Source organism: Pristis pectinata, chromosome 6, assembly GCF_009764475.1.
Source record: "Pristis pectinata isolate sPriPec2 chromosome 6, sPriPec2.1.pri, whole genome shotgun sequence".
NCBI lineage: Eukaryota > Metazoa > Chordata > Chondrichthyes > Rhinopristiformes > Pristidae > Pristis > Pristis pectinata.
In genome coordinates, this window is record NC_067410.1 from 52,879,319 (window position 1) to 52,891,733 (window position 12,415).

At 44.1% G+C, this 12,415-nt stretch overlaps 1 protein-coding gene across 1 annotated transcript; it reads left to right on the forward strand.

The window, feature by feature from the left end:
- Positions 1 to 1,364: 1,364 nt before the first annotated feature.
- On the forward strand, positions 1,365 to 10,064 carry LOC127571810 (protein B4). Its single transcript, XM_052018521.1, has 5 exons — positions 1,365 to 1,475; positions 2,371 to 2,642; positions 4,610 to 4,724; positions 8,831 to 8,892; positions 9,640 to 10,064. Exons 1-5 carry the CDS (start codon positions 1,376 to 1,378, stop codon positions 9,829 to 9,831), a joined length of 741 nt encoding a protein of 246 aa, XP_051874481.1. The 5' UTR covers positions 1,365 to 1,375; the 3' UTR covers positions 9,832 to 10,064.
- The last annotated feature ends 2,351 nt before the right edge of the window (positions 10,065 to 12,415 follow it).

A 12,415-nucleotide genomic window follows, 5' to 3' on the forward strand; every position in this document is an offset into this window, starting at 1 on the left:
TGTGGAGGACTGTCCAAGATTGCAGAGGGACATTGATAGGATGCAGAGCTGGGCTGACAAGTGGCAGATGGAGTTCAATCTGGAGAAGTGTGAGATGGTACACTTTGGAAGGACAAACTCCAAGGCGGAGTACAAAGTTAATGGCAGGATTCTGGGTAGTGTGGAGGAGCAGAGGGATCTGGGGGTTCATATCCACGGATCCCTGAAATTTGCCTCACAGGTGGATAGGGTAGTTAAGAAAGCTTATGGGATGTTAGCATTCATAAGTCATGGGATCGAGTTTAAGAGCCGCGAGGTAATGATGCAGCTCTACAAAACTCTGGTTAGGCCACACTTAGAATACTGTGTCCAGTTCTGGTCACCTCATTCTAGGAAGGATGTGGAAGCGTTGGAAAGGGTGCAGAGGAGATTTACCAGGATGCTGCCTGGTTTAGAGAGTATGCGTTATGAGGAGAGACTAAGGGAGCTAGGGCTTTACTCTTTGGAGAGAAGGAGGATGAGAGGAGACATGATAGAAGTATACAAAATATTAAGAGGAATAAATAGATTGGACAGCCAGCGCCTCTTTCCCAGGGCACGAATGCTCAATACAAGAGGGCATGGCTTTAAAGTAATGGGTGGGAAGTTCAAGGGAGATATCGGGGAAGGTTTTTTACCCAGAGAGTGGTTGGTGCATGGAATGCACTGCCTGGGGTGGTGGTGGAGGCAGGTACATTGGTCAAATTCAAGAGATTACTAGATAAGCATATGGAGGAACTTAAGTTAGAGGGATATGTGGGAGGAAGGGGTTAGATAGTCTTAGGCGAGGTTTAAAGGTCAGCTCAACATTGTGGGCCAAAGGGCCTGTATTGTGCTGTATTGTTCTATGATTCTATGATTCACTCAAAAAATCCAAGACATCTCAGAATCTAAGTCCTTGTATCACAAAAGGACTGACATGTAGAACCTGTGTAAGCTTCAGGTTTTCCACAATCTGTGAGCATGGCACTGCAGTGAGTGCCTTTGAACATTGATTTTATATTTGGCTGTATTAGAAATCCCACCTCTGTTTGAGGAGTTGGATTTTTTATCTTTATCACACTCTGTGAGCTAATGTGTGTTGATGATGGAGTCTCCATCTTTTTAAATGAGCCATGGATTGTAATTTGAAGTTTGGATTCTGCTGATGTCATTGAGTTAATCCAGCCTCACTCCTATTGGTTTATTTATAAGAAATCTCTCAGTAAGGAGGAGCTCAGCACACAGTCATCAACACCAAACTCATTGACAGACTCAATGAGGTTCAGCTGCAAGCCAATCAGAAACTTGTCTGACTGATTCACTAAGTATATAGGCATCATCCAACACAAGCACCCTTTGCACTATATTAATCACTATGCCTCCAAAGAAAGCACCAACAGGACCTGGAAAAAGTGGCTCCCAAACAACTGGTGTGAGGGTGGTTCCTTCAAGGAGTCAGCAGATGCCCCTTGCAGGTAGGAGTAGATCATGAGTGTGTGTTTGCTGGGCAGCAGATGGTTTTAGTGATCTAAGTTTAGATGGACTAGAGAATTCATTTGGTACAAGGATTTCCATTTAATTCAACCTCTTCTATAGGTGGTCTGGGTGAGAACTTGGAGTGACACTGGTTTAACTTGTTGTCAGTGGCTGTCTCTTTGATATGCTTACCCAAAGCCATCTAGCTGCCTTTAACTGATTTCTGGATTTGTCTCCCTGATTTTTGTTTTGGAATTCTTTTATTCTTTGGGCCTCTTTTGTATTCACTGCCTTGATGCAATTATTTGTGCCAGTTAGATGCTAACTAATTGCTCCTTGGCATCAAGAATAGTTACTTCAACTCTTCCTCCTTTGAGGAATTGACTGTCCAATTTACTGACTTGTTCCCATATAAGTTCACACCATCCAACCTGATTATATGCTACCTTAACTAGCTCTTGTTGTTAATTATTTACTCTTTGAACCTAGTTGAGTTGAAGTATTATTTGCCTCCATCCACTTCAAAAAGCAACTCTTTGCTGTTGATTTTCCTTTCTGAGAGCAAAATGTTGCATCCTCTTCTTAGTTGGAGCCAAGTAAATGCTTTGTCCAAATCCCACTGCACTAAAGCTGTGGTTAGTATTTACAATGTATTGAGGTCTTGGAATCTTTCCAATCCCAAGCTTACTCTTGAGGCCCAGCTGCAGTGCTTGTCCTACTCCCTGATTCCCAGACCCTTAACTGTTTTCCCTCCATGTCCTTCTCTCCTTGAATAAAGTGACTCTGTTCCATACCTGCTGATTTTGCTCATCTTTTACTCTTGAAATTGGAGGCAACATCAATTGTAATGTATCTTGTCAAAGCCCAAATTCTTGTTGTGCCTTTCTGTTCCAGGGGTGAGCAGGAGAACCAGCAGTACATTAATCCACTTGCAGTACAAACGTCCTCCTACTATACAAATGGTGGTTAAAGCCTTGGAGAAAAGCAATGATCCCAAAGGTACTTCAGTACCAGCCATAAAGAGCTACATTCTCTCAGCCTACCCCACAGTGAATCCTATCATCCTCAAGTACAGTCTGAAGAAAGCCTTGAGTGTTGGCCTTGAAAAAGGCATTCTCATCAGGCCTGCAAACTCAAAAGCAACTGGAGCTACAGGACGATTCAAAGTAAGCATGGTCCTTTAACTCATTGTACCTATTACCCAGTTGGTGAATAGAAACTTTTAAAAAGTAACTATTTATGTTAAACTTCATTCACTCTAATGGCGAATGCCCTTTAACCTGGTCTCCTGATGCTTCTGATTCTTATTATCCAATTATCAGCCAAGTTGCTTCAATCCAATTTGAGTCCCCAGTACAATTTGCCATTCATTCCAGTTGTGTCCTGATAAATGATTTTGACCTGCTTGCACCTTGGATAACATTCATTTGGATGACTTGGTTATCAATTGTAATAACAGTGAGATTCTGCATCTTCAACAACAACCACTGCCCCCCCCCCCCAAAAAAAAACTCTGACATAGCAGGTCTGCTTCTCTACTACTGGCCTGTCTTGACCACTAGATAAACACATGAATGATAGAGAAATAGGGGACTATGTGGGAGGGAATGGTTAGATCTTAGGGCAGGATAAAATGTCAGTGCAACATTGTGGACTGAAGGGCCTGTAGTGTTATATTTCAACATGCAATCATTCAGTGTTGGCTTCCTACTCATAAAGGGTCTGTACACAGTTTCCTTGTTGAAACTGAAACAAACATCAGTCCTTGTTGCACAGACAACTGCACTGATTGTTATGCCAAGTGTCTCATGTGTTGGGTGAGGCTAGGCAAGAGAATCTGGTGGATAGAAACATTTTGCCCCACCGATCTTCCATTACCTTGTGATGGGATTATATATCTGGCATGGAACAGGATTCAATGAGTGGGAGTCTTAGTTTGACCCTAGTAACAACTACCTGTGATAGAAGCTTGGCCTTTCATCCAAAATGCTGATGCATCTTGATTGGGAGGAGAATTTGTTTGAATAATGCAACGAATCTCACTGCCCAATGTTCAGGGGTAAAATTATTTCCCTACTTTTGGTTGAGTATCATTACTTTGTTCTGCAACTGAGCCCACCTTGGATGATGTACTTGCCTATTATTTCATCTTGGAGTTGGTCTGTTGATGTCTTTTGCTGAGTAAGAAATAAAAGCAGGAGAAGGTCACTCAGCCCCTCATACCTGTTTTGCCATTCTATACAAAATGGTTGATCTACTGCAGCATCTCCTTCTGCACTAACTCCATATTCCTGGATTCCTTGGATATCCAATGTCAATTGGTATATTTTGAACATCCTTACTGAGCCACCACAGTCATCCAGTTGAGAATTCCAAAGATTCGCCAGCCTCTGGGTAAAGTGGTAACTTTTCATTAGCTCTGAATGGCTAACTGGTTATTTTGAGACTGAGCCCCCTGGTTCTCAACCTCTTGGCTGGGGACCAGTTGCCCTATCTTATGCTGTAGAACCATCTAAGAATTGGAATCACTTTGAGCTATTTCAGTAGGTCAGCTGGGATTGGAGCTCTTCCCTCCACCTCCAGAGCCTGAGGGATCATCCTGCATTTAGTGACTCAAGCAAGGGGGCATATTGCAAGACAAGGGGTGGGTATTTAAAATTGAAGTGTGTGAATTTCTTGAGGGTAGTGAACTGCTGGAATTCTTCTACCCTGGAGGGTATATTGGGGGTATTTAAGAGGATGTAGGTTTTGTGAAAGAATCAGGCATTCAGGGCTATGGGGGAACTGACTCAGTTCAGGCTTGGGGTGGGTTAGCCACAAACATATTGAATGGGGGTGTGGAGAATGATGTGCTGAGTGACTTTCTACACACATTTTTGTATTCTTCTGTTAAAATGCCCAGCTTAAGTCGGTGTCCAATGGTGGGTAAATGCTGTCATCAAAACCACTTGCCCCTGACATGTGCTCCAGCAATCCTTGTCTAGCACTGCCAGATGTCTCTGTCCCACCAACCTCTCCAACCCACCAATTCTTTCAGATGTTGTTTTGTTTCACAATACCATGCGAATTACATAGTTTTGAAGCTGAAGCAATTTCCTGATTTATCTGAAGTCCCATGATTAATCTTTCCCAGCTTGCAGCCAAAAAAACTGTGAAGAAAGCCAATGAAAACAGTAACCCCAATGTTGGCCCTGCAAAGGCAGATGTAAAGCTCAAGGCCAAGACAACTGGAGCTGATAAAAGATCAGGTAATGATATTTACTGTTTGGTTCCTTCTCATCTAAGCTCATTCTAACACATGAGCCAACTCTTCATTGCTTTTGGTCTAGTCTTTTGTCCATGCTACTGGGTTGAACAAATTTCCACATGCTGTGGTCTGTCTGGGATCAAATGGCTGTTAATGTCCCCTCTCTCCAAGTGGGTAGATTGGTAACTTCAAAACAGAATTTGTAACCTACAGTCTCTGTGGATTTAAAAGCACAGTTAAACCAGGGCAGGGTATACAGTGTACCTAAGGAGTGTTGTAGAACAGACCTTGAGGTACAAGTACATATTTCCCTGTAACTGATATGGGTAGATGGGGGTGGGGAAGGCAGGCATGCCATACCTTCATTGGCTGGGACATTGAGTATAGAAATTGGTATGTCATGTTACAGCTGTACAAATCATCAGTTAGACTGCACTTGGAGTACTGTGTGCCTTTCTGGTTGCCATGTGATTAAACTGGAGGGTACAGAAAAGATTAGAGGATGTTTTCTGGATTGGAGGGCTTGTTAGAGGAGAGATTGGATAGGCTGGGTCTGTTTCCACTGGAGTGAATAATTGAGGTAGCAGGATGAACTATATAAAATTAAGCATAGATAGCTGGAGTTTTTCCCCATACTGGAGTATCAAAAGCTTGAAGCTGAGTTTGTACAGGAAAGGTTTAAAGAAAATCTGAGGGGCAACATTTTCACATGCTAACTTCAGGTAAGTTAACTGTTCCCTTTTTTGTTTTTAGTCTGTGGACAAGTGTAAGTTTTGCAGTTACTAGTTTGTTCCTGAGGGGGGCCAATATCCTTGCAGCCAGGTTTGCTAGGGTGGTTCAGGAGGGTTTAAACTAGATTGCAAGGGGAAGGGAACTAGAGGAGTAGGTCAGGAAGGGGATGGGGAAAAGTCAGATCTCTCAAGTAGAGAGGCTTTGAGGAAGGAGAAGCAGAGTACAGGCTATAAAGTAGTAAGGTGGATGGGCTAAAGTGCATTTACTTAAATGGAAGAAGCATCAGGAATAAGGGAGACGAATTGAGAGCTTGGATAAGTGCATGGGACTATGATATTGTAGTTATTACAGAGACATGGCTGACATCAGGGCAGGAATGGATATTGAATATTCCTGGTTTTCACTGTTTTAAAAGGGTGGGGGGGGGGGGGAAGAGGAGGAGGAGGGGTGGCAATACCTGTCAGGGATATTGTTACAGCTGCAGAAAGGGTAGGTAATGTAGAAGGATTCTCTAGAGTCAATATGGGTGGAAGTTAGGAACAAGAAAGGGGCAGTTACCCTCCTGGGAGTATTCTATAGGCCCCTGGTAGCAGTAGAGATACTGAGAAGCAGATTGGGAGGCAGTTTTTAGAAAGATGTGAAAATAACAGGGTTATTATAATGGAAGACTTCAACTTCCCAGGTATTGTTTGGCACCTACTTAGTGCCAAAGGTTTAGATGGGGTGCAGTTTAAGTGTCCAGGACAGATTCCTGACACAGTATGTTGACGGGCTGACTAGAGGGAATGCCATATTAGGTCTAGTTCTAGGTAATGAACTGGGCCAGGTGACAGATCTATTGGTGGGTGAGCATTTAGGGGACAGTGACCATTTCTAAAGGTTATGGAGCATTGTCATGGACAAGATAGGAGCAAAGAGGATGGGAAGATATTTAATTGGGAAAGCTGAATTGAGACCATAGGGTGAGAACTTGAGTGTAAATTGGGATGACAGTTTTGAAAGGAAATGTACTATGGAGATATGGTCAATTTTCAGGGATCTCTTGCAGGATGTTAGGGATAAATTTGTCTCAGTGAGGCAGAAGGAATGGCAGGGTGAAGGAACTGTGGGTGACAAGAGGTGGAACAACTAGTTGGAAGAGGGCAGCATTCATAAGGTAAGCAGCAAGGATTGGACAGGGCTCGTGAGGAATATAGAGCAGCAAGGAAGGAGCTTAAAGGGCTGAGGAGAGCGAAGGGGACATGAAAAGACCTTGGCAAGTAGGGTTAAGGAGAATTCCCAAGGCTTCTTTCTCATGTACAGCAGAAGGATGGCTAGAGTAAAGGTAGGACCAATTAAAGACAAAGGTGGGAGGATGTGCCTGGAAGCTGTGGAAGTGGGTGAGGTTCTCAATGAATCCTTCTCTTCAGTATTCACCAAGGAGAGGGGTCTTGATGATGCTGAGAACAGTAGGTGAGGGTAATGTTCTAGAGTATGTAGATATTGAGAGGATGTGTTGGAGTTAGAAAATATTAGGACAGAAGTCCCTGGGGCCTGACAGAATATTCCCCAGGCTGCTTTGAGAAGCAAGGGAGGAGATTGCTGAACCATTGGTTAGGATCTTTGTCTTTGTCAATGGGGATGGTACTGGAGGATTGGTGGGTGGCAAATGTTGTCCCCTTATTCAAAAAAGGTAGTCGGGATAGTCCAGGGAATTACAGACCAGTGAGCCTTGCATCAGTGGTGGGTAAGCTGTCAAAGGATTCTAAGAGATAGGATCTGAGCATTTGGAGAAACATGGAGTGATTAGGGACAGCCAGCATGGATTTGTGAAGGGAAGATCTTGCCTCTCAAGCCTGATAGGGTTCTTTGAGGAGGTGACCAGGAAGATTGAGGGTAGTGCAGTAGTTGTGGTCTACATGGATTTTAGTAAGGTATTTGTCAAGGTTCCACATGGTAGGCTTCTTCAGGTCAGAGGGCATGGGATCCCAGGAAGCCTGGCTGTGTGAATTTGGAATTGGCTTGGCTGTAGAAAGCAGAGGGTTGTGGTAGAGGGAGTGCACTTGGATTGGAGGGCTGTGACTAGTGGTGTCCCACAGGGATTGGTTCTGGGACCTCTACTTTTTGTGATATTTATTAATGACTTGGATGAGGGGGTGGAAGGCTGGGTTAGCAAGTTTGCAGATGACACAGATTGGTGTTGTGGATAGTGTGGAGGGCTGTCAAAGCTTAGAGGGATATTCATAGGATGCAGAGCTGGGCTGAGAAGTGGCAGATGGTGTTCAATCCAGATAAGTGTGAGGTAGTACACTTTTGAAGGACAAACTCCAAGGTGGAGTACAAGGTAAATGGCCGGATTCTGGACAGTGTAGAGGAGCAGAGGGATCTGAGGGTTCATATCTACCTGTGGAGGCAACTTTGTGATCTGTGGATAAGGTAGTTAAGAAAGTTTATGGGATGTTAGCTTTCATAAATTGGGGGATTGAGTTTGAGCTATGAAGTGATGATGCAGCTTTACAAAACTCTGGTTACTCCACATTTGGAGTACTGTCCAATTCTGGTTGCCTCACTATAGGAAGGATGTGGAGGTGTTGGAGATGGTGCAGAGGAGGTTTACCAGGATGCTGTCTGGATTAGAGAGTATGGATTATGAGGAGAGACTAAGGAGCTAGGGCTTTACTCATTGGAGAGAAGGAGGATGAGGGAGACATGATAGAGGTATACAAGATATTGAGAGGAATAGATAGTGGACAGCCAGCACCTCTTTCCCAGAGCACCAATGCTCAAAACAAGAGGGCATGGCTTTAAGGTAATGGGTGGGAAGTTCAAGGGAGATGTCAGAGGGAGATTCCTCACCCAGAGAGTGGTTGGTGCACGGAATGTGCTGCCTGGGGTGGTGGTGGAGGTTGATATGTTGGTCAAGTTCAAAAGACTTAGATAAGCATATGGAGGAATTTAAGTTAGAGGGATATGTAGGAGGAAGGGGTTAGATAGTCTTGGGTGTGGTTTGAAGGCCAGCACAACATGGTGGGCTGATGGTTCTATGGTTCTAATGGTCTTGTGTACATCCAGACAACACTGCTTCAGTATAGTGTATAATGGAGCTCCAAGAACCTTGAGCTCTTGTCCTGAGATCTGCAGACTTTATTTGGATGGTAAACTATAAATGTTCAGTCTAAAGGCCAATTCCAAAGTTTGGGTCCACTCCACTGGAAGAAGTTGAATAGCATTACTTTGAACCTTGTGTTTTTACCATCACACCACAGATGGTTGTGACTCTACAATCCATGCTACAGTGTCAATGAACATAACATTAACACTCAGCTGTTTTGTTGTACTCCAACTCCCAATGTGGTTTCATAAAAGAGCTCCCAACCAGCTTCAATCTCTTTGCAGAGGTAAAAAAGCCAAAGAAGTCTGCAGAACTTTCAAAAGGAAAAGGAGCAGAATCTGGGAAGGTAAGTGGTGACTTGATTCTGCCTTTGGCATCTAAACTCTAACAGTCCAAAGGGAGCTCTAGTCTTGTTGCCAACCTCAATTTGCTGTTAGTTGCAGGACTGTAGATGAGGTTGGGTGCTTCATTAGTGATGCCACTATCCTCCTGGATATGTCACTATTCCTATTAATACCTCTAGTTACACAACAATGGTTGGACTAGAGTGCAAATGGTACCAATGCAGAGACTGGTGCCTTCCACAGCACTCCAACCATCAATGCAGCAAGAATCTACTTAAAGCCCAAAAGCAGCCTGCTGGTAGAGAAAGGGTGACAGTTTGTGACCAGGTAGATGTCAATGTTCCCACTTGTGGGAGCCTCTAATGAGGGGATATAGTCACAGATAAGGAGGCAGTCAGTTAATGCTGAGGTGTAGAAACTATATTGGAGGATGGCAAATCTTGGACTGTGTGTTGTGGTGGCTAAATTGTTAGGTGTTTTTAAGAGGATAAAACTTGCACCCTCTTTGATAGAGTAGATAATTATTTTGAAACTTCAGGGAGATGAAGGTTATGGGTATCTGGCATGGAAGAAAGCCTGAGGCAGCTCAGCCATGATATTGAATGTAGGGCAGGATTGAGGGGCTTACTCCTGCTCCTAATTTCTTGTGTTCATTGTTACTTGTATGCTTGTGGCTTGTTTGGATTATCAGAAGTGCAAATCTGCTCATTGATTGGAAGGTTTCACTAAATGTTCTCCTGATTTTGAAGGCATCAGGGAAAAGCCAACCAGCAGTAGCCAAGAAATCATCCAAGAAGTCATCTGATAAAACATCAAAACCTGAAGGAAAGAAGGAAGTGAATAAAAAGCTTGGCGAACCTTCAGGCACTGGGAGAACAGATAAGGTGGTGAAAAAGAGAGGTGGACTTTCAGAAGCCTTGCCAAATAAGGCTTTAAAGTAGTCTTCTGCCTTGCTTGTTTCTCCCTTCCTGCCTTGGATCCTTGAGTCTTTCTTCACAGGGTCACAGACTAGCTCCAGATGAGCTTCAACCATCCACCAGTATGGCTGGGTCCAGGAGGGGCTGCTGATGGCCAAACACATCTCATGGGGCAGGCTGTCTCTGAACAAATGAATAGCAACTTTTAAATTTAATGTATTTTGTAGATTTGTTTAATAAAGTTCTAACAAGATGTATTGAGCCTTTTGGTTTGGTCATTTGGAAAATGTCCTGCACCTTGGCAGGTTCCCTAATTGACAATGGCAGTCCCCTGCTGTAGGAAATTCACCAGGGAATGCAATGACAGAAATGGTGAGTCTTCAGGCCAATTGGCTGCAGGTAACCTTGCCTAATATTTACCCCAACAGCAAGTCAAACCTGTCCATCTGGCTTTTTTCCCACCCCCCAAAAAAATACTCATCAAATCTTTCCTGTAATGGGCCTGTGGTTTCTGACAGACACCAGTATTCCTGACTCTGCATCTTTTGCTGTGCTAATTATGAAGGGTTTTAAATGTTAATTTGTCCCTGACAGCTGCAGAAGCCTGTGGTGTGGAAGATGGAGGGAAAATGCAGTGAGTCAGGAACCTGCTGGAAGTGAAGCTGACAGTTGCCATGTAAGGCAATGGGTTGGTGATTTAGGCCACACTCCTTTCAACTGTTGATTCCACTGAGAACTAACTTGCTGGTAAGTGTGCAGTAGATTACTAATGTTGGCCCCAGGAGAAAGACAACAAATGCCCAACTTTCTACTGGGTACATCTCAGTTGATACTGCACTTGGTCAAATGCTGCCCTGGTATCAAGGATACCCTTGCCCTGCCTCTTGAATTCAGCACTTTGGTCTATTTTGGATCAAGGCTATGGAAGCAGGTGTCCATTTCCTCCCCTAGATCATAGGAGGTGAGTTTATTGCTCAACACTTAATCACCCAATGACACCTATCACCTTGCCATCAACTTACCTACTACAGGCCCTCTAGCCCACCATATCCATGCCAATCCTACCTTCCAGCACTTGGCTTGTAGCCTTCTGTGCCAGGGCATCACAGTACTTAACTATTTAGATGAGTACTTCAGTACCTCTCACCATCTCAGGCAGTAATCTCCAGTTTCAACTACCATTGGTGGAGGAAGGAATTCTTCCCATAATCAAGTGCCCTTAAGCTTGCCCTCTTGTTATAGATACTCGTACAATGGGGAAGAACTTTCTCCTACTCTCCATCTATGCCTCAACTTTCTATGCCTCATCAGATACCCCTCTGCTCCAAGGAAAACAAACCCAGCTTTTTTGGTTTTGTACCTACAATACAGTATTGCATCCCAAGCAGCAGCCTGGTGAATCCCCTCTGCACACTCCCCAATGCATTCATACCACAGTGACTGCACTATATTCTGTCTTTTCTCTACCTCAGCTCTGTATTTGATTACAATAAACTGTCATGTCCAGCATCCACCCCAATAACTAGCTTTCCTCTCTGCTGCTGATCTGCCTGGAGAGCTGCAGGAGTTAACACTCACCAGATGTGTGATCTGAGGCTCACACCCTTGTCTGTTTTATTTATTTACCATGGAAGTGTGTGGAAATGGATGCTGAGCAAGCACTGGCAAGCTGACTTCATAGGGAGAGCTATGATGGAGTAGCTAAAGGTGAGTTGGGCCCAACATTCTGCAATGTCCTGGTGCTGGGGTGAATGGCCTCTAACAACCACTACCACCTTCCTTCATGGAAGGTAATGACAGCAACCATTGATGGTATTTTCCCCTTAACACCCTCTAACCAGTTTTACCAGGGCAACTTGATGCCACACTCTGTCACATGTATTCTTGCTGTGAAGGATAGTTACTCTCACCTCTGGAATTCTGCTGATTGGTTCAGGTTTGGGCCAAGGCTGTGACAAAGCCAGGAATGCAGGATTTTTACTACTTGTTCATGGGATGTGGACATTGCTGACAATGTCAGTATTAATTTGTCATTCCTATAATCATCCTTGAATTAAGGAGGCTTTTAAGAGTTAACCACATTGGTGGGTCTGGAACACAAAGGAGGGAAATTATCTTACCTGGAGTGAATTCAATGAGTTTTTAACCATAACCTAGCAGTTTCATGTTGATCATTTGCTTTTTTTGAAGTTCCATGTGTAGTTAATGGCCAAGATGGAATTCAAACTCCTGCCTCTGGCTCAATGGTGCAGAAGTCCAGCTCATAGTCAGTTACTGGTCACTACACCCTGGGCCAATCACCCACACACTCCCACTGGGTCCTCACTTTCACTGTTTCCATCTGCCCCCTCCCTCCCTTGATTCCATCATCTTCAGCCCTTTGCCTCCTCCAATCACCTCCAGCTTCTGTCACTATTTCCACTCCTCCCTCTGCTTATCACCCTTCCTCACTTGGATCCACCTATCATCTGCAAGCTCTTACTCCACCCCTTCCCTCCACCTTTTATGCTGGCCATCTCCCCTCTATCTTTCAGTCCAGATGAAGTGTCTTGACCTGAATTGGCGACTGACTGTAGATCTCCATAGATGCTACCTGAGCCACTGAGGT